This window comes from Gavialis gangeticus, unplaced genomic scaffold, assembly GCF_001723915.1.
Source record: "Gavialis gangeticus isolate Ggan-Ray unplaced genomic scaffold, GavGan_comp1, whole genome shotgun sequence".
NCBI lineage: Eukaryota > Metazoa > Chordata > Crocodylia > Gavialidae > Gavialis > Gavialis gangeticus.
The window spans coordinates 56,801,521-56,823,815 of NW_017728995.1; the positions used below are offsets into that span (position 1 = coordinate 56,801,521).

General features: G+C 43.4%; 1 protein-coding gene across 2 annotated transcripts in view; it reads left to right on the plus strand.

Annotated features, from left to right (window-relative positions):
• The window catches only part of NMNAT3 (nicotinamide nucleotide adenylyltransferase 3), a 96,279-nt gene that overhangs the window by 12,041 nt on the left and 61,943 nt on the right, over window positions 1-22,295 (plus strand). For both annotated transcript variants that reach the window (XM_019503667.1, XM_019503666.1), the window contains one exon: window positions 14,008-14,136. In XM_019503667.1, the coding sequence (XP_019359212.1) occupies window positions 14,028-14,136 (109 nt within the window). In that variant the 5' untranslated portion in view covers window positions 14,008-14,027. The remainder of the gene's footprint in view (window positions 1-14,007; window positions 14,137-22,295) is intronic.

Consider the following 22,295-nt stretch of genomic DNA (forward strand, 5'->3'; position numbering starts at 1 on the left):
GCCAGTGCAGCTCAGGCTGGTCTCCATGGCAGCCCCAGCCTGAGCTTTCCCATGCAGGTGTGGCTGGGGTCTCCATGGAGACTAGCCCAAGCCATGAGGGCAGGGGCTGCTGGGAAATGGAGTCTGGCTGCTGACCGGATCAGCCATTTTGCCCACCCCTGTTTTATGCCTAACTTTAGCTTGGAAAAAAAATGAGATGGGGGACTGAGAGTGAGATCGATCGTCAGGGGCTCCACCATTGAACAGTCGATCGTAATCTGCCAGTTGGTGACTACGGTAGACATTATAGATGGTCCCAGTGCTAATATTGTTAGAACGGATTGATTGTTGACTATATTTTTGAGAGGGTTTGGTGTGCTGGGGTCTCTGCCTAAGTTTTCTGCCAGGCTGTGAGGGTCAATAAGATGTTGCTTATTTTGTGATTTATAACATATGGTGTTTTATCTTTAGGTCCTATTGTATGCTAATGCAAGCTGGTACAACTGAAATGGCTTCTGTGTAACTAAACCAGTAGTTCCCGACATTGTTAGACTTGAGACAGCTGGCATTTTCTGAGGATCTTAGTTTTCACTGTTTAACTACCAAAAAATAATAAAGCAGTTCTTCTGTTGCAACAAATTCAGAAAGAACACAACAGGTTAGTGTGTTATCGACAGTATACATTCTGATTTGAAATCTCTGGGTTTATCTTCTGCATCACATTTGCACACCTGAAAGCAATAGTACTGTGCAGCACTCTGTATCACCCTGGTTGAGAATCACTGAACTAGACCCATGAAAGTGTATGGGTTAGATGCCAATCTAATTTCAGGTTAGTTACTCCAGATTTACTCCCAACCTGTCTCTTCCCAGTTACAAAGATCACACTTGTCCTGTGTTTCTAAAATTAACTTTCTGGACTTGTCCCCTACATTAAAATATTAATGTAAATGGCCAATCCAGCCCTCAGTGTGCAAGTGTCACTGTCTTATCCTTTAGTTTACTAGTTTTGTAGTATGTATGGAACTTCATAAATAAAACTGCACTGCTCAGCACTATGTGGTGTGTTCTAGTAATTAATCAGAAATGGCTCCAATTACTAGCTGTTTCAGCAGAACATACTGTGGTCATCTGTAACATCATCTATTATTGATGTATTGTAGCAATAAAAGCAATAAGAAAAGAACTTGCAGGGATTCCCTAATGAAAATAATGATTTTGTTTTCTTCCTAAATATTTTCTATTATGGATCAAAAGTAACTTCCATATTTTTAAAAGAGTTTACTATCTGGTTTGTGAACCACGTGCTGTATTGTACTGTTCAGAGTAGCCCTCTTCATCTGTTTCTGTGATTCTGTAGTTCTGGTTCAGACCTGATGCTTTGACTAATTCATTCCCTCTATACTTAAAAGAGAGTGTGCAAAAACCATGTCTTAGCTTTGGCCGATTAGAAGTACTGCAGAAGGCAGTATCTCTGCACTCGTAAGTAGAGGGAACCAAATTAGCTGGGAAATTAATTTGTAACATGCAAAACTTTGTTTTAAAGTTGAACTTACTTGAAGAAAATAACACTAGTCCCAACTTCCTCTTTTTAATAAATGAACATGTAACAGTTAAAAATGTAGTTTGTTGATACCAAATGCCTGCAATGTGCCTTGTACCAAGACCTCTACCTTGCACCAATGCTTTTTTTCCCCACTTTGTTCTTGGCATAATTCAGCTTGCCTACTTTGAGTAACTATTTTGATGAGCATGCAAGATATTACTGTAATTACTATCCTGGTATGAGTGGGCAAACAGGTCTTGTTTGGGCTGGTGAATTTTCTGTGATTATTTTGCAAGGCTACTGAAAGTGCAATATAGTCCAAAGGATTTATTGGTTGAGGTTAACTGTAAGCATATCTGATCATCTTGAAATGATTATTTTAATATCAGAATTAGAAAATCCTGAAAAAGCCATTTAGTTTTAGGATTAAGTAAAAACCTTTTCACTGTAATGGTACAATAGAATCTGGATCATTCATATCTGGTCATTTTGCAAACTGCTTAATTCACAGTGGGTTGCTGAATCAAGTGTGTGTCAGTGTGTAGCTGATCAGAAAAGTGGTGCCCTGTGAAATAAAAGCTGAAGCAATGAGCTGGAGCAACTCAGTGTTCCTGCATAGCCATTTGCTGCAGGTCTGCACACCCCCACTTACTTCACAAGCCTTTATCTTGTGGGGGAGGGCAGTTAGGAACCTAATCCTGCAAAGTATCTGGGTTCTACAGTACTAGAGTCTGCATAGCATATTAATTTTAACAGTATTGTTGCTCTCACCCTTGTATCCCCTGTTTTGTGAGGGTACTTAAATACAAATGTGTTTTCTTATTATATAGAACCGCCATGAGCAAATTATCAAAGCTATGTTTTGATCTGGGAGTATAAAGTATTTTTAAAAATCTTTTTAAAATCACTAACCTCATCTTTTGTTGCTTTAATAATCCTTATTTCATAAGTACAATAGAAGTATTCTTTTTTTATGCTGAAATTCCTAAGGCTAGAACCTTTATTTAAATGGGGGTTTCTTTTAATAGGATTTCAAGCTCCTAGACTTCAGTTCGGTGCTGTAAGGCAGATGTGTCTCCTACGTAAGGTACCTGTGCAGTAAATAGAAGCGTGTGCTTGTTGTCTGCCATCTTGTACTCTTTAAGCAATGTAGCAGCAAATCACTTTAAGCATCTGAAGACAGTTTTGAAACACAGTAGTTATTTGGAAAAAGAACTGTCCGGGAATGTAATGATTCCCTGCCATTTTTGTCAGGCTGCAGAGCAGACTTGAAAATGGTTTGCCATGTGGTAAGTGCTCAATCAATATAAAATGCTACCATGCCACTTAATATTTTTGTTTCTTATTGAAGAAAATAGTTCATCTGGCCCCAACAATAAGATACACAGCTGCAGGTTTCTGGTTGATGTTACCTCTCTCACCTTTCAGGACCAAAGCTTTAAAAAAAATAAGTGCATTTTTCCATTGACAGGCCATAGTAAGAAAATGGACACATCATAAAATACAGCAGCTAGATTTTTTTTTAATGAAAAGTTTGAGAAGTTCTCTTCCAAACTGTGTTTGAGTAAGCTTGTAGCAGTACATCATAGTTCCTTTGCCATACCTCTTTGTGCTGTGAACCTGTTAGCTATGCTGGGTGCATCTTTGGATGGGGAAATGAAGTACCACACAAACTTGTTGCGAGGTGTTCACTAGGTGGCATTCTTCATTCTGAGTTAGTACTTTCCCACAGCTCCAGCAAACAGATATGGAGTGGTGCTATTGAATGAGATATATAAATTGAGGGTCCTAACCCCTTCACACTCTAAGATCATGTGGCACTTCAATGAGCAGTTTGGTTGGTACTTGAATTGGAATGTATAATGTAATTACATTCTGCTTATTTATATTTTCCTGGCTCTCTCCCTTCATTTCCTGTGTTAATGATATACAGTAATACTGTATACTATTGCAAAAGTGGTAACATTAAAGTGTGGAGTAAAAACAATTTCTGCATACCTTCAGTGTCCCACAAAGGGGTACTGGGATAATCACTTAAAGAAATGTTAAGCAGTAGAAATTCTGAGATATAAAGAAACATTTACTTACTTACACTTGATATTATATCCTTTATATATGATATAAAGTGAGTATGTGTAAATGCTTCCATATATATGCATTACACACACACACACACACACACACGCGCACACATATATATGGAAGCATTTATGGGGGTAGGCAACTCCCAGCACATGTACTAGAGTATGGCATGCAAAGGCATTTTGCTTGGCACATGTGCCTCGGCGTGGATGGCGAGGAAGGACTCAGGCTGCACTGGCACAAGAAAGGTCAGACCCCTCATGGCTCCCCCACCATTTTTTTTTAAAGAAAAAAAAAACCCTTCTCCTGACTATACTCAGTTTTAGCCACAGAACTATGCATCCCATATTTTTGTATTGCCTGTTTCCGTATAGAACTCTTTCCATTCTTATTAGTGTGCCAAGTGTATGTGCCTAGTTCAATATCTCCTTTTTAAAGTGAGCCAGTAGTTAAAAACACTGAATTATTAGAGTGCAACTTCTTCTGAGACATAAATATGTAGGAGAGGGGGATGCAAATTGTACCTTTTACTCAAAACCATTAATGGCACACCCATTAAAACAGGGGCAGTTGCTAGGAAACAAATTCAGCATGGTTGATTTCACTTAGTAACAATGTATAGATGTGGCACCTGGTGCTATTTGCAAGTTTATATACAGTGACACTAACAGGTGCAAATTGGTGTTTGTTGGTCTGCATTTAAATAGGTGCAGGTATTTTTCTAACTTAATGCTACTTTGCTGCTTGTAGAGCATTAAACAAGTGAAAAAACTAATGCAGTATTCAGAAGGGTTTTAATGGCTTATAGGGTGTTTATTTTTATGTAACTCATGATATGAAAGTGGCAGCCTTTTGGCACAATGTGCACCTACAGCAGAAGTATCTGATACCCAGTGTGATCACTTTAATTGGCAAGTTTATTTCTAGACAGTGTGACTTGGTAAGAGAATTCTACTCCACATGCCTGCAAGTAAGGTGCCTATAACTTCATATTTATTGAATGCTTGAAGAAGTTTGCAGGCAGAACAACAACAGAACTCAGTAATATTTAAAAGAAGATGTAGCTATGCTGGGATTACATTATGTTGATTACTTAAGAGAAATGTTTAGTGTTTAAACTTCTTGGTGAAAGGAACTGGGAAGGGGGTTTTGCTGGGGGGTGGAGGGTGGGGTTTATTTTTGCATTTGTTCTAGAGTCAGTACTCCCTCCCCCTCCCGGAGACAGGTCTTTAGCTAGTGGCTTTACAGCTTGAATAGCTTTTGTAGAGTTCTACGTCCATTCAGGCCTAATGTCTATGTCCATTCAGGCTTAAATCTTTCTAAGTTCCTGCTAAAATGGACAGGTTTATTTATGAATGTTTTAGCTCCATCAGTTCAGCTGAAATAGTCCCCCTTGAAGAAAAGGTAGGGTGGCCAGAATCACCCTGAATCTGAGAGATCAAAGCCCTCCTTTTATAAGAATTTTTAACATCAATTTTTTTTGGACTTGATTTTTTTGGCACTTATTTAGATGCTAAATTGTCTTATCCTGTTCTCTTGGCTTGATTTCAAATCTTTAATTGGCTATTAGATAAAAGCACCAAAAAGTCCTGCTGAAGCACGTGAGCTATATAGATGCTGAGCGAGCTGGGTCAAACTGACATGATGTCTCTTCTGGGTGTGCTCTGCACTTGGCGTGGGGGCACACTGAGCTGAAAGTGAGTGCTGGGGGGGTTTTTTCCCCACATCTGTAAGCAGTTTTTGTTAATAATATATCACCATGGAAGACTATGTGAATGCTTTTGTTCTATCTACTCTTGAGGACAGTTGCTAATAAGCAGTTGAGGTAGCTGCATTGGTGCAGATTTGTAAGCACAAACCACAGTAAGAAAGAGGTAAACCCTGATTGACCCAGTTGGTACAAATCCCCAGTATACCTTATTTTGGGTTTAATGACAGTACTTGGTTATCTACACTGACTTCTGAATCAGGGCTATTTCCTGAGGAATTGGTTTACTTGGAGCATTTTTTCTTCCTCCTATGTGGGACTTTGGCATACTTATCTGGGGTCAAACAAGTGCTAGGTCATGTTAGGAGGCTAGAGATTTCCATTTCCCTTTGACATAAAACTAGCCAAATAGTGCCACAAGATGCTGGATTTGAAATCTTTGTGCATTTAAGTTGCAGAAAAGCTGCAATGTGGTTTGGTACTGAATTTTATCTAGACAAGGACTTCAGTAGGGGGAATAAGCATTTATTTTGTAATGACCTGCTATCCAATGATCTGATACTTGAGGGTTGGGGGAGGTTGAAATCCTAGAATAATGAGCTCATCCGATCAGAGATGAAGGGCAGGGAAAGAAGAAAACGGATGTAGTCAGTAGTGCCATTCTACTGGACTCCTCCATCTGGGTACAAAACAAGACAGGTGTTTTTCCCTTTCCCTAGCATGAAACAGCCTGAGTCACCTGATCTTCCAGGTGTGCTATAAAGCTTCTCCTTGTGAGTGTGCAATCAAGTAATACCAGAACGGTTTTTTGCTTGAGGCTGAGGTGAAATGAGAGTTCAAGTTTTGATCTGGCTTGCTAAATATGGAGTAGGATGCTGAATGTGGTGTGGTGGGAGGAGAATCACTACTACTTTGATTAACAAAGGAGGCACTGCAAAGCAAAAATAATTTGTTTTAAAATTTATGTTGGGAGCTTAGAGGGTCTTCTTTTGTGTAGAGCTTTTAAGTAAAAGATAAATACATGGTTTGTATCAGGAGTACTGCCTGGTTATTGCTAATAGAAGTAGAAATTTGGAGCTTTCCCTGAGAGTTTTCAAAGTATAAATATGTAAAGGGATGTATTGAACAATTGTAAGCATATAGGACTGTCTCTGAGGTGGAAACCACCAACCGCAGTGGAATCTAAGCCTTCATTAAAAATAAATTATTTATAGCCTTCACAGTGGCAAAAGATATATATAAATGAAATATAACTAATATCATAATCTCTAAACCTACAGAGACAGCTTCAGAGCTGCTGCTGCTACTGCCGCTCATGGCAAAGGAGAGTTGATGTGTCTGTTGCTATTTGGAATAGGGAGACCCGAAAGAAATCTGTAGCAGCAGGCAACTGAGTGGAAGCCAGGATGTGAAGCTGATATTACCTTGCCATCTAAGCATGGGAATAGTGCGGTTTTCTGTGTTTTGGGGGCTGGTAAAAGACAGAAGCAACATAAACCAATTAAGACCAGGCCAAGAACTCATTTATTAATGGTGCAAGATTCATTGAACTTAAGTCAACGTAGGCAATTTTAGTGGAGTTCATCCAGCAAGAACCTGGGCCAAATATGAGTGCTTAGTCTGGCAACATGTTTTCCCTTGGGACAAGTACTTAGGTTAATGCTGTGGTTATGTTTTTGGGCTGAAAAAAGCCATCACGGGTAAATTAAAAAGTCCCTGGTGAATCATTTATTGCATGAAGGAGAATGCTGTGGACTTCAGTTTTTCAAAGGAAGGAACACATTAAGTATACACCTAACTCTGAAAAAATTAATCTGAGAATGGTAGCTGTGGAGGGAGAATAAACTGGAATCAGTAGAGGTAAAAGTTGTAGGAAACATATAGCAGCAATCTCCTTTTCAAGCGTGGGCCATGAAATTGCTAATAACATTAAAGGATTTTCTAAAACGGGTTGGCAGCCCCGGCATGAGTGCAAGAGCATGGCACATGAGGCCGTTTTGCTCGGCATGCCACCACCCACTTGGGCTCTGGGCAGCTGTTTGCCAGCCACGGAGCTTGGGCTACTCACAGTAGGTGGCAAGGAGGCTGCAAGCCCTGCTGCAAGCAGCCTGACCTCCTCAGCTGGCAGCACCTACTCAAAACGTGGGCCAACCTCTTCCCAGAGGGGGAACTGCACTGTGGGTGGGATCGGGACGGGCTCAGCTGCACAGGGTGGGCTGCGCAGCCCAGGCAGCGCTGGAAGGGGTGGGTTCAGGTGTGGCAGGCAGCGGCCCAGGTGGTGCTGGAGGAGTGGGTACGAGGGTGGGGGGCTAAGGTGAACTTGGGGTGACTACAGCCCTGCCCCCCCCAGATCTCCCTCCTAGCGCCGCCCGTGTGCTCCAGGCTTTGTGCTAGTGGTGGCTGTACACATACCCCTCTGGGCAGATGGCAGGGGAGGGGCCTGAGGCAGTACAGCCCCAGGCCCCTCCCCCACCATCTGCTTTTAGGTGCGCGTGCAGCTGCCACCAGCACGGAACTGATGCCAGAGCATCAGCTGTCCAGCATCAGCTCTGTACTGGCGGCAACTGCACACGCACCTGACAGCAGACAGTGGGGGAGGGGCCTGAGGCAGCACACACATGCATGCCTCCAGGTGGCTGGCAGTGGAGGAGCCAGGGTGGCACTGCCCCAGCCCCTTTCCCGCCCTGCACCCCCCTGTGCCTGAGAGCAGATGGCGGGGTGGGGCCTGGGGTTGCACTGCCTCAGGCCCTTCCCCCATGATTCACCCAGAGGGGTGCGTGCAGGCACTGCTGACACAATGCCCAGCTGGGGCTCGAGCCCAGTGCACAGGGACAATGCCTTCGGGGGGCGGGGGAGGAGGAGGCTATAGCCACCCCAAAATTCACCTTAGCCCCTCTGGTCCCCATAGCCATCCCTCCAGCACTGCCCGGGCCACCACCACTCACCCTACAAAGCTGAGCCCTCCCCTCCCAGCACCACCCAGGATGTGCAGCCTGTCCCACACAGCTGAGCCCACCCTGCTTCCGCCCAGGTGGTTAGTGCTTTTCTCTTCCCTTTTTTTTTCCCCTCTCCTCTTCTTCTATTGCTTCTCTTTTTTTCTTTCTCTTCTCCTTTTTTTATTTTCCTTTTTTCTCTCTCTTCTTTTTCTCTCCTTTCTCTTTCTCTTTTTTTTTTGATAACAACATGTTTAACAAAAAAGGTACACAACAACAGAGGTAGCATATGAGGTTTTATTTATTGTCACCTGGTTTAGACTTTCTAGAAAACGTGGAATTTACTGAAAAAAGCAACATTTATGATTATTAACTATATTAATATTTTTCAGCACTCTGGCCTAAAACGTTGCCTACCCCAATTCCTGCACATAATCTGATCAGGGAAAGCAATAAGGAGGTATTTTACTTTTATTTCTGCTGTCATTTGACCGAATCAAGTCATTTGATTAGCAGTCTGCAAATGCCTACATTTTATTAGATAAGGTATTTAAAAATTAGTGCAAAGCAGGTTTTACAGTAGAAAGTAGATATATAACTGAGTAGAAATACCCGTCTTATAGAGAATACATGCTGATGGGCTGACTTTTGTTAGTCTGAAATGTCAACCCTATCATTGCCTTTACATTAATATTTAAGCTATTGTAAGTAAAAGTGGGTAGCAAAGAAGAAAAGATGGGTTCATTATGGATCATTTGAAAATATCTCCTGTCAGAGTGGGTTAAAATTTAAGATTTGCCATTTAAAAATGTAATTTTTTTCTTTTTAAAAACAATCCTATTCAAATTTAATTGAAGTTGGGACAACCTATATTAAGGTCTAAACTTTCAATTACATATTAATCTTAATGAAAAGTACTTGTGCAGTACATGTTTACTAGTGAAGGTTTAAGGAAAGTTAAACCACAAAACTTCTGTAAGTCCCAGGCTAAGCACCTATGATCAAGAGTTCACTGAATTGATACAGCAGCTTTGGACAGCAGTGGCCTCTTGCAGGTGCACAATGAATATTTTCTTTTCAGTTTATTTAGTGAGGGCCAGTTTTTATGGCTAGTTCATTCAAAATTTAGAAACAGACTGGGAATTGGAAAAAGCAGGAAACATTGTTTTCTTCTTCTAGTCTTAGGAATATGAAAAATGAGGTGAGAGGGGATGAAATCTACCACTTCTAAATTCTGGAAGACTATGGAGACAGAAAAAAGCAATTTAGTTTTCCAGCTACTTAGCACTTAGTTCTAAATTCAAAACATTATTTGATAAACTTTTTCCTTACATAGCCAGCAAATGAAAGGTAGTTTTATTTAAGTAATAAAACCAGTTGAAAATGCTGTTTTAGTGCCTCTTAATTGAATTCTAATTCCATCCCAAAGCAGTTTGACCAAACTCGTGAGCAGAAATATGCATCATCTAGTAAATAAGGAATATAATTTTCTAGTTTCTAATATACAAACATAAAAAATTAAGGATCTAAATAAACATATGTAACGGTACATAATAGCATAAATACATGTGTATAGAGATGTCTTCCTAGTTTGCAACAAAAAGTACCATATTTAGTGAAAAGCCTGTAATTAGTTGCAAATCAGCTTGTTTTAATCATTACCAACTGATGAAAATCAACCTTTCTTTAGGAAAATAACAAACAGTACAGATGCAAAACAAGATTAAGATAGATTTTAATCAGAGTTGCCTGCTTACTGATTTAAACTGTGATTAAAATTGGTGATTTAATCCTCTGATTTTAACTAAATCTATCATGGCTGTATTAGAACAATCACCTTAGTGGAATACCTGAATGTACTTTTGACTGGTAGTGTAAGTGGGACCCAACTGTGGTGTTATTGTGCCCTTGAAGTATGCTACTACTCTGGTTTCTACTGGCAGTTAAAATCCATTTAAGCCCTATGTAGGCTACAGAACAGAGCTGTTTTACTTGTCAGGGTGCCACCTCATTCTAATTAGGTTGTTCCCTGCATTGAGCTCAGTGTAGTGTAGATTACATTTACTTGTCATTGTACTGGATTTATAATTGGTTTTGATGCAACAATTTCAGTATTGTTTATAATCTGTGATTTATCTGGAAAGGCCAGTACATATTCAGGTTTCCTTAGACCGGTGGCAGGCTGTCTTAGTGACATTAAAGTTAATTCTGCAAAAATCTTAAAACCAAGACTTGGATGTTACAGTTCAGTGCATGGCTAGGCAGATGGTATTGCCAGTAGGGCTTTGCCTTCTTCGGGTATGGGATGTTGTTCCAAGAAGAAGGAGTTCTAGGAAGGGATTAATACACCTGATGAAGAGAGGGAAGAACATTTTCAGATGGACTTTCTAACCTAGGGAGCAGAGCTTTAAACTAGGTTCACTGGAGGATGGAGACCAAAGCCCAGAGGTAAATGGGGAAGTGGGCATCCTTAAGGAAGCACAAGCGGGAAGGGGCAACAAAGGAGGCATTCTCATTCTTCCTGAGGAAGTGGGGCAAGTGGTTAGTTACTTCAGCAGTCTGTACACAAAGGCACAAAACCTGGGAAACAAGCAGGATGAATTGGAAGTTCTTAACAGACTTGGTGGGGAAGCTCAAATAATTTTAGTTACTGTCACGGATGGCTACAAAATGTTGAGGAAGAACAGGCAGGGGAGAAGAGGATTTGTGCTTTATGTAAAAGAGCCAAATGATTGCTCACAGCTCCAGCATAAAACTGGAGGGAGGCCTATTGAAAGAGTCTGAGTTAGGGTTAGAGAGGAGAGCAGCAAGAGTGACATCATGGTGGATGTCTGCTATAGACCACCAGACGAGAAGGAAGCAGTGAATGAGGCTTTCTTCAAACAACTAGCAGAACATTTCTGATCACAGGCCCTGGTTCTCATGGGGGGACTTCAGTCACTGTGACATCTGCTGGGAGGGCAATACAGCAGTGCACAGGAAAACCCAGAAGTTTTTGGAGAGTGTGGGGGACAGCTTCCTGGTGCAAGTATTGGAGAGGCCAACTTGGGGCCATGCTGTTCTTGACCTGCTGCTCACAAACCAGGAAGAACTGATGGGGAATGTTCAAGGGGATAGAAACTTGGGAAGCAGTGACTGCTTGAGTTCATGATCCTGAGGAAAGGAAAGAAGGAGGGCAGCAGAGTAAGGACTCCGGACTTCAGAAAAGCAGCTTTTGACTCACTGAGGCAACAGATGGGCAGGATCCTCTGGGAGGCCAGTCTGAAGAGAAAAGGATTCCAGGTCATCTGGTTGTATTTTAAAGAAACCTTATTGGCCATGTCCACATAAGCGTGGATGTTTGTTTCCCCTGGGACAAGAAGCAACGGCATACCTTGTGGCACGTGGCAAGTTAACCCGACTTGGGTTGGGAAGGCTAGGGCTGGCCCCAGCAGCTTTACCTGGAGTCCTATGCAACAGCAGTGATCCTGCCACTTGGAGCCTAGCTGAACATGGCTAATCACGCCGTTTCGGGCAGCACACACTGCCCCCGCATGCACCGCCCTCCTCCCCCCCCCTTTTTTTTTTTGCATGGGTCTTTTTGACCCTGATGTCAACCCTGCCTCCCATGCCCCACCTGCGATGTTACCTTGCAGTGCAGAGAACACCTGAATATGCGGTACGTAGCACTGCAGCTGTGTCTGGGACACCACGTGCCGCACAGCCATGCTTGTTTACATGGCCATTGAGGGCATAGGAGCAAACCATCCTGATGTGCTGGAAAACTACCAAATATGGCAGAAGACCAGCTTGGCTTAGCAGGGAAATCTTCAGTGAACTAAAACATAAACAAGAACCTTACAGGAAGTGGAAACTTGGACAAATGAGTATAAGAGTATTGCTCAGGAATGTAGGGATGAAATCGGGAAGGCCAAAGCGCAATTGGAGTTGCAGCTAGCAAGTGATGTGAAAGGCAACAATAAGGATTTCTACAAGGATTTCAGCAATAAGATGATTAGGGAAAGTGTGGGTCCCTTACTGAACGGGGAGGCAGCCTAGTGACAGAGGATGTGGAAAAGGCTGAAGTACTCAATGCCTTTTTCACCTCAGTCTTCACAGACAAAGTCGGCTCCCGGACTGCTACACCTATTAGCACAGTTTGGGGAGATGAGCAGATTAGGAACTGTTTAGAAAATCCAGATGTGTACAAGTCCAAGGGTCTAGACGTGATGCACCCAAGGGTGCTGAGGGAGTTGGCTGATTTGATTGCAATCTCTGGCCATCTTTGAAAATGTGTTTCAGTTTGGAGAGGTCCCAGACGATTGTAAAAGGGCAAATATAGTGTCCATCTTCAAGAAAGGAAGGAGGAAGAACTGAGGAACCACAGACACATCAGCCTCACTTCAGTCCCTGGGAAAATCATGGAGCAGGTCCTCAAGAAAGCCATTTCTAAGCACTTAAAAAAGAAGAAGGTGATTCAGAGCAGTGAGCATGGATTTACCAAAGGCTTTTTATGCCTGACCAACCTCATTGCCTTTTATGATGAGATAACTGGCTTTGTGGAAGCAGGAAGAGCAGTGGATATAATATACCTTGAATGTAGCAAGGCTTATGATACAGTCCGCAAGCAAGCTAAAGAAGTATGGGTTGAATGAATGGATAGAAAACAGGCTGGATTGTTGGGCTCAGAGGTAGTAATCAGTGGTTTGATGTCTAGTTGGCAGTTGGTATTAAGTGGAGTGCCCCAGGGGTGTGTCCTGAGGCCAGTTTTCTTCAATATCTTCATCAATGCCCTAAAGATGGCATAGAGTGCACCCTCAGCAAGTTTGCAGTTGACACCAAGATGGGGAGAGTAGTAGATATGTTGAATGTTACGGTTAGGATTCAGAGAGACTTCGACAAATTGGAGGATTGGACCAAAAGAAATTTCATGAGGTTCAACAAGGACAAGTGCCAAGTCCTCACTTAGGATAGAACAATCCCATGCACAGGTACAAGCTGGGGGCTGACTGGCTGGGCAGCAGCTCTGCAGAAAAAGACCGTGGAGGTTACAGCAGACAATAAGCTGAATGTGAGTCAACACTATGCTTTGTTGTGAAGAAGGCTAACAGCATATTGGGCTGCATTAGTAGGAGTGTTGTGAACAGATTGAGGGAAGTAATTCTTCCCCTCCTATATGGCACTAGTGAGGCAACATCTGGTGTAGCGTGTCCTGCTTTGGGTCCCCCAGTATTGAAAGGATGTGGACAAATTAGAGAGAGTCCAGTGGAGGACAACAAAATTGTTGGGGTCTGGGGAACATAACTTATGGGGAGAGGCTGAGGGAAACCTCCATCCTTGGAGATTTTTAAGACCTGGCTAGATAAAGCCTTGGCTGGGATGAGACGGTTGGAGATGGTCCTACCTTGAGCAGGGGGTTGGATTAGATGACCTCCTGAGGTCCTTTCCAACCCTTATTTTCTATGATAGCTGTCACAAACACAGACCTGAAACAGCAGCCATTACTTTTTCTGTTTGCCTTTGTTTTCCTACTTGTTATGGCTATCGGAGAGCATAATTAGGGGTGTAATCATAACTTTTGCTGAAGTACAGGTTATATTTCTGATTTAATTACCTATCCTGTGTTCTGATTTTGCTACATGCTGATCCCTTGGCATTTTTCTAATGCTTCGAGGACATACAGTCTGCAAAGGATGCTCCATTATGTATTGTTTTGAGAAACTGATTTAGGAAATCTCTCTGTAATGTTGTTTATTTTATAAGGGTTATACTTCCTTTAGGGAGAAGTGCTGATATCAAGATGAAAAACCAGATACCTCTCATTCTCCTAGCTTGTGGCTCCTTTAATCCTATCACAAACATGCACATGCGTTTATTTGAGCTTGCCAGAGATCACCTCCATCAAACAGGTCAGTATGGTGAAGTTGATGTCCATCTCTTGGGGGTGGGATATAATTTGTTAGAAGGGATTGGATTGAGGGTGGGTGTGCTGTCATTTTAAAACTTGCTCCTTTTTAAAGTATTTTTATTGCTAATTGAGATGTTGATTACACATTTCATGGCACACTGAATACAGAAATTCTACCATTGTTACCTCTTTTTGAGTCTAATTGCACAAAATGGAGATTTTATAGCAAGGTGTTCACACAGTTGCATTTCAAGTTTGGGAACAGTTTTAAGATTAGATTTTTAGGGGAAAACTGCTGCAGCTGAACCTGGTAAAAGGGTACCCTTAACTTTGGAGCAGTGAAAAAACATTTATGTTGAAATGTCATGCTTTTGTGATGATGTAATTTAATATGAAGAAGTGGTACAGTTTGCAGTTTTGACTGTCAGGTGAAACTGGGGAAAATGTATTTGTTATTCATTATGAGCTAGGACTTTCCTCTTCTAGCATATTCTAAACAACAGAAAGGAGCTCAAAAGAACTAAATCACAGCAAGCTGGAAAGTAAGAGCAACAAAGGAAAACACCAAGTGGCCTAGCAGCATCAAGTGCCCAAAAGAAGCAAAAATCTAAAGCAGCACAAAGGATCATATTCTACATTTGCTTAATTCTTTAATTCCAGAGTCACTTCTTTCATGGAGATCAAGCGGGCATCCAAAATAAAGAACAACAAAAAGTCCTTCTACAGGTACATGGGAAGCAAGAAAAAAAAAAAGCTCCACTGTGTGATCCCTGCTGGAAATGGAGGGGCAGCCCACAGTTGATCCCAAAGAAAAGGCAAAGCTCCTAAATGAATACTTCACATCGGTATTCCAGAAAGCTAACAGGAGCTGTACACCTGTCCAGAGGCCCAGAGAACATGGGGAAGTCATCATGAAGTCAGTCATTACAGACATCATGAAGCAAGTCCCAAACAGGTGAGGGTCCTCTTAGACCAATTGAACATTTTCAAGTCTGCAGGGCCAGATGACCTGCTACATCCAAGAGCTCTGAAAGAACTGGCTGAAATCATAGCAGGGCCTTTGGCGAAGATATTTGAAAAGTCATGGAACTTGAGGGTGGTCCCAGATGACTGGAAGAGGACCAATGTGATGCCCATCTTTAGGAAAGGGATGACCCTGCAAACTGTAAACTGATCAGTCTGACTTTGGTACTAGGAAAAACTTTTGAAAAAATTGTTAAGGAGACCACAATCACAAGCTTATAACTGTCAGGGTATTAAGAAAAACCAGCACATCTTTGTGGAGGGTAGTTCATGCCTGACAAACCTGGTGTCCTTTTATGACCAGGTAACTAACCAGCTAGACAAGGGACATGAGGTAGTGTAGCAAAAAACTTTTTTTTGCTTGCCCCCCACTCCAATGTGAAGCCCCTCCATATGGCAAAAGCCCCTTTTGCAGTATTTGCCCCCTTTTGGGGATGCTTTCTCTTTTCTACCTCTTCTTCCTTCCTCCCTCTTTTTCTTTTATTATTATTATTGTTATAGAATATAAGGTGTACTTGTAATAAAAATATAGTTTGTAGATGCTGTTATGGGTATAACACAGTATTCTGAATCAGTATGTCCCCCACATTGTATTTGGTCTATTTGTTGTATGTGCCATGGCATTTCACCCTTTTATGTTTTATATTCTATGCTTTTTAACTTCATACCAAATGTAGTTTAAGTTTAAAAGTAAGTTGTACCATGTAACGATGTTAACAAAGGCAGGAATCGAATCACAGTTTGTATTGAGCAGGTCCCTGAATGAATCATGACTGATTGTGTAACACAGTAGCTAGCCAGGATAACAAGTTAACAAGTGGCAATTAACACCTATGAAACCACAGACTAAGGAGAGGAAAGGATCAATACATAGCCAGGAACTCCCTGAAACTTTACTGTTAAAGGTACAGAAGACACAGTTTGAACTAATCAATGCCGAAGACCAGCTTTTGGGACTGAATACCACTCCTCCCCCGATCAACTGCTCCCAGAGCCCTAATAATCATGGCAGTGAATTAATCAAACTTCATCAAGGGACTCCCGAGATTTCACGTACCTGTGGACGTGACCCCTGGGGCTGACAGCTGACATCCAGCAACCACCAAGGGGGACATCCCACGAGGTCAATGACCTTTGGATTGGGCAAGCCCAAAAATTGGGGAGTCACCAAATTCTGCCAGAGAGGGATAAAAGGCAGTGAAGAATGGCCCCCAATGGTGCCCTCTTTGACCTGACCAGCACCCTGCCTTTCCAGCCAGAAGGACCAGCCAGCGACCCCCTTCTGAAGCAACATCGCACTGAAAGAAGCCTTTACTGGCCATCGACGGCAGACTCCAGTGCTTAGGGATAGGTGTATCTTGACACTGGTGCTTAGTGTTCATAGCTAGGTACTGTGAGTATGTGTGTGTTTGAGGGGATCAGCCCCAAGGTTTATGATCTGACTTTTGCATCCGTCCAATAAACCAGAATTTTATGACGATCCTGCAAGTTGGTCCTTTGTAGCCAACAGTAGATATCATTTACTTAGACTTCAGTAAGGCCTTTGATTCTGTTTCCCATTAAGTTATCTCAGTTAAACTGGAGGGTACTGGCCTGGACCAGCCTACAGTGAAGTAGGTGGATAACTGACTTAGAGGCTGGTCCCAGCAAGTTGTAATCGATGGGACGGCCTCATCCTGGAGGGCTGTCTAGTGGTGTCCCAGATGTATCGGTTCTTGGCCCCATGCTTTTTAACATATTTATTAATGACTTGGATGCAGGGGTGGAATGCTCTATGATTAAATTTGCAGACAATACCAAGCTGTGGGAAAATGCAGGCACACCAGAGGACAGGGTGAGGATCCAGGATGACCTTGACAGACTGGTTCTAGGGGCCGATTGAAATCAGATATGGTTCAACAGGGAAAAGTGCCGGGTCCTTCATCTGGGTAGGAAGAACCTTCACCACAATTACATGATAGGTGGTAGACCACTGACTGGCACAGCTGAATGGGACCTGGGGGTCACAATTGACCAGAAGATGAATATGAGCCAACGGTGTGAGGAATTTGCCAGCAGGGCAAACAGAACTCTGGCGTGCATCAGCCGATGTGTTGCCAGCAGATCCAGGGAGGTGCTTCTCCCTCTACTCAGCATTGGGGAGGCCGTAACTGGAGTACTGTGTTCAGTTTGGGCACTGCGCTTCAAGGAGGATGTGGATAAGCTTGAGAGGGTACAGAGAAGGGCCACCTGCATGATTAGGAGCCTGGAGGATAGGCCATGTGAGGAGAGACTCTGGGAGCTGGGCTTGTTCAGTCTGGGTAAGAGGAGCCTGAGAGGTGACTTGATAGTTGCCTACAAGTATGTCAGCGGGGAACACCAAGATCTGGGGAAGCAACTCTTCAGGAAGGCACCCCTTGAGAGGACATGGTCACAAACTAATAGAGGGAAGATTTAGGCTGGACATGAGGAAGAACTTATCTGTTAGGGTAACTTGAACCTGGAACACACTCCTGGCAGAGGTGATGTGGTTGCCATCCTTGGAGGTGTTCAAGAGGAGGCTGGATAACCACCTCGTTGAGCTAGTTTGAGCTCATTAACCTCTTGCCGATGGTGGGGGACTGGACTCGATCTAACAGGTCCCTTCCAGTCCATTGATTCTGTGATTCCAGAAATTAATTAGCAGCCATACCCTGCCTCAGACTTCAGGCAGATTGTTAAACTCACAGTCTGGCCCAAATTTTAGGATAACAGAAAAGTAGGTTTGGAAGATACCTCACAAGGTCATCTAGTCCAGCTCCCTGCTGAAGGCTGGATTCCACATCCCAGACTAAGTCATTCCAGCTAAGTGCCTGTCTAGTCTGTTCTTGAAGATTTCCAGGGATAGAGATTCCACAACTTTTTTTCTACTGCTTTATCCCTAAGCTAATTTTTCTGTGCTGCAGCTTGAGGCCATTGGTCTTGGTCCTGTTCCTTACAGCCGCAGAAAAAAGTATATCTCCATCCTCTCTCTAATTTCCATTCAGGTATTTGAAGCCTGTTACCAAATCCCACGTCAGTCTTCTCATCTCCAGACTAAATAACCCTAGTTCTTTTAGTTTTCTTCATAAACCTTTCTTCCTAGGACCCTAATCCTTTTCTGTAACTCTACGCTTGCCTGTCTCCAAACTCTTTACAACCTTCTTGAAGTGAGGGGCCCAAAACTAGACGTAGTACTCCAGGTGAGGCTTCACCAGTGCTGAATAGAGTAAAAGATTTACTTCCCTTGATTTGCAGATGGCACTCCTGTTAATACAGGGGTGGGCAAAACATGGCCAACAGGCTGGATTTAGCTCACCAATTGATTTTTATCTAGCTCAGTCAGGCACCATAGGTGGTGACACTGTGGCAGGCCCTAGGCAAGTCGTGCTCAGGCCCCCACCTCTGCTGGTTAGTGGCATGGGCAGCAACTGTGGGTCCAGCCTTTGTTGGTGTCACAGGGGACACTGGGTGGAAGCAGCCTGCCTGCCCACCTGCCTGGCACCACATGGCAGCCTGGAAAATAGTCTGGCCCTCCCTGGGCCTATGGAGCTTGACTGCATTTCGCAGGCACCACAGGGGATGCTGGCCAGAAGCAGCCCCAGCCATCTGGCACCATGCAGCACCAGCAGAGGCAGGGGCCCAAAAGTGGCTCAGCAGGACCTGCTGTGTGGTGCCAGGTGGATGGGGCTGCTTCTGCCCAGCATCCCTCATGGCACTTGGGAGATGCACTCCAGCCCTTCAGGCCCTGGGTGAGCTGCGCTTGGTCCTGGCCCCTGCTGGAAAATGGTGACTAGGGCCTACGGGGCCAGACTGCATCTCTCAGGTGTCGTGGGGGATGTTGGGCAGAAGCAGCCCCATCCACCCTGCCCTGTGCGGCAGACCTTGGGCAACCCATGGTCAGGCCCTGATAGCTCTGGTTGCTGCTCCCGTGCAGTGCTGGACAGGTGGGCAAGGCTGCTTCCACTCAGTAGCTGCCAGGGCCTGAGCGTGGCTCATCCAGCCCCTGCCTGCAGGGGATGGAACCTGGCCACAGGCTTCTTCACTGTCCCATCCTGCCCTACCTTCAGGGCTCCTAGGAGCTGTGGGGGGTGGGGTGGGGTCATACACACGTCAGCCCTTACAGAGGAGCAGGACTGTGCAGAGGCCTGTGGCCAGGTTCCATTCCCTGCCCCCACCAGCTGTGGATTCTGCCAGCAGGTGCCAGCTGCAGGATCTGGGTGGGGGGTGGGCAGGCTTGGGCCCAGGAGCATGCATGTTTGTATGTGAGGGTGGGTGGGTATGTGTGTTCAGCCTGCAACAGGTCACCAAAACTTTAGTGGCCCTCCAGCCCAAATAATTGCACACCCCTGTGTTAATACAATTCAACATGCTGTTGCCTTTTGTTGCAACAAAAGCGCACTGTTGGCTCATATTCAGCTTATGGTCCACAAAAACCTCCAGGTCTTTCAGTGCAATATGGCAGCCCTAGCTAGTCATTCCCCAGTCTGCATCTGTGTATGCAATTTTTTTGTCCCAAGTGCAAGACTTTACATTTGTCCTGGCTGAATTTTATTTGATTGACTGCGGACCATTTTTCCAGTCTATCCAGATCATTCTGAATCCTAGCCCTACCCTCCAGAGTATTGGCAACTCCACCCAACTTGGTATCATTTGCAGATATGCTAAGCGTGCATTCAGTTACATGGTCTGATTCATTAGGGAAGATGTTAAACAATACTGGACCCAAGACAGACCCCTGGGGAACCCAGTTTGATCCTTCCTCCCAGCCATATGTGGATCCATTGATGACTACTTGTTCAGCATGATGATTTATCCAGTTATGTATTCACTTCACAGTACTTTCACCTAGTCTGCATTTCTGTAGCTTGTGAATGAGAATGTCTTGGGAGACTCTGTCAAAAGCTATGTTAAATCAAGGTATGTCACATCCACATGCACATTTGTATATCATAGATTTTGTTAACAGTGTAACTTTGGAAGGTTGGACTGAAAGCTTTGCCTTGCAGAATGACTGTTACCAATGCTTGGGTCATTGTTACTGTGTATAATGCACTTGCTTTGACTTCGTCATTGAATTAGTGTCGACATAGGTAAGTGTAACGCACGCTGTACAGTAGATCTGTACAGATCTTTCTAAACAGACTTGCTTTATCACTGTAATGCTGATCACCTAAGTGTATCGTATAATAATGAAAATTTTACCCCTGTCAACCCAGAAGGCTTGTTAGATAGTTCTTTCAGGCTTCAAGTATACTACTTGGGCTTTTTCTGTAGCACCATCACTCTGCTTTCTAAGTGCTTACCAAAAACCTCTTTGCTGTAGGAGTTAAAAAAAATCTTCAATTTAATTTTTGTAATAAATTATGTCTGCTTATAGATGATGGGGAAAAAAAATAATGCTTTACTTTTAGCTTGGAGTGTCTCCACCCCAAGCACATGCCAGAAAGAGGCATCACATTAGTTTGATCCAGCTCACCCAATGTCTATATAGATCATGCACATCAGCTGATTCAATCGGCTATTAGATAAAAGTCCTGCTGAACCGCCTGATCTATACAGATGCTAGGGAGCTAGATTAAACTGATGGATTAAAGCAGCCATTACATGTAAATCTTTGATGTAAATGTTTTGCATTGAATGCATGGCAAGACAGAAGTATGAGGAAGTGGCAGGGATCAAACATGCTGGAGCTGCTCACTGTACATACAATAAATACTAACAAGCACTATTAAAACTAATTGTGCTAAAACTAAGATGAGTAAGTGCTGTGTCTTGTATTAAGAGCCATAGATAGATTAAAATGCATTTTCCTAAAAAATATGGCACTATATGTTTTAAATTTACTGGGCTGTATCATTGAAAGATATATGAAAGGAGGGATTGGTATGCTCTTGGCATCTACAGGAGATTAAACTGACAGAGCGTACTTCATAGTTGGTTCAGAGTCAAACACTGGTGCAAATCAAAGCAGATAAACCATAGACCTGGCAGATTGCTAAAGAAATTGTTCCTAGTCTATAAAACTAAATTCCCTGAAATTGCCCAGAGCTGCCTTGAACAGCTTTATTAGTGCATACAATTCAGCTCTGCTTTCTTCGTGATGAATACCAAAAAGCAACAAGAGCCACCCCCCCTTTTTTTTAAAAAGTGGCAGAGATATCAAGTGCTCCACTTTCTGCATTTGGAAACTCCATTTGTAGTCCGAAACACAGTGGCACCTATATATGTACCTGACACCTACTCTGACGTGTTCTAATTAGAATGCTTCAGCAGCCTTAGTGTCACGTAGTCAGTGTCCCCACATTTCAAAATTGTATCAGGGCACTTTAACTAAAGTTCATTGAACAGGCTTTAGTTAAAGTGCCCCTGCCACCATTTTGAAGCATGAAACCCTGAATACATGAGACACTGTGGGTGTTTTCTCCCGAGAGCCCCTCTAATTAAAATGCCGCTCCAGCCCTGGAGCATGTGTAAAGCTGCCCAGTGATGTCAATGGAAGGACTGTATTGTCTTCAGTGGTATTTCTGTCATGCCCTGTATTTGGTATAGAAGTTTTTATTAGCTGCTTCCTTCATATACCATATCAAATCATTCTACTTTTAGCCAAATTGGTGTTCCTTCATAAAGGTCAGTTCAGCCAGGAAAGATTGGAGTCTTGTAAATTGTAAAAATCCTAGTCAAGCTTTTTGAGAGAATTATTCTGGTGCATATCCACGAGGGGCCAGCAGGGGAGATTATGCTTAGGGGCAACCAACACGGGTTCATTAGCGGCAGGTCCTCTCAGACCAACCTGGTGGCTTTCTATGACCAGATCAAATCCTTAGATGCAGGGGTAGAAGTGGACATAGTCTTCCTGGACTTTCGGAAGGCCTTGGACACTCTCTCTCACCCCGTTCTCATTAAGAAACTGGGGGACTGTGGTGTCAACACCCACACAGTCAATTGGGTCACCAACTGGCTGGAGGGTCGCACCCAGAGAGTGGTGGTGGATGGGTCATTTTCGACTTGGAGGGATGTGGGCAGTGGGGTTCCGCAAGGCTTGGTCCTCGAGCCCGCACTGTTCAACATCTTCATCAGTGACTTGGATGAGGGGGTAAAAAGCACCCTGTTCAAATTTGCTGACAACACTAAGATGTG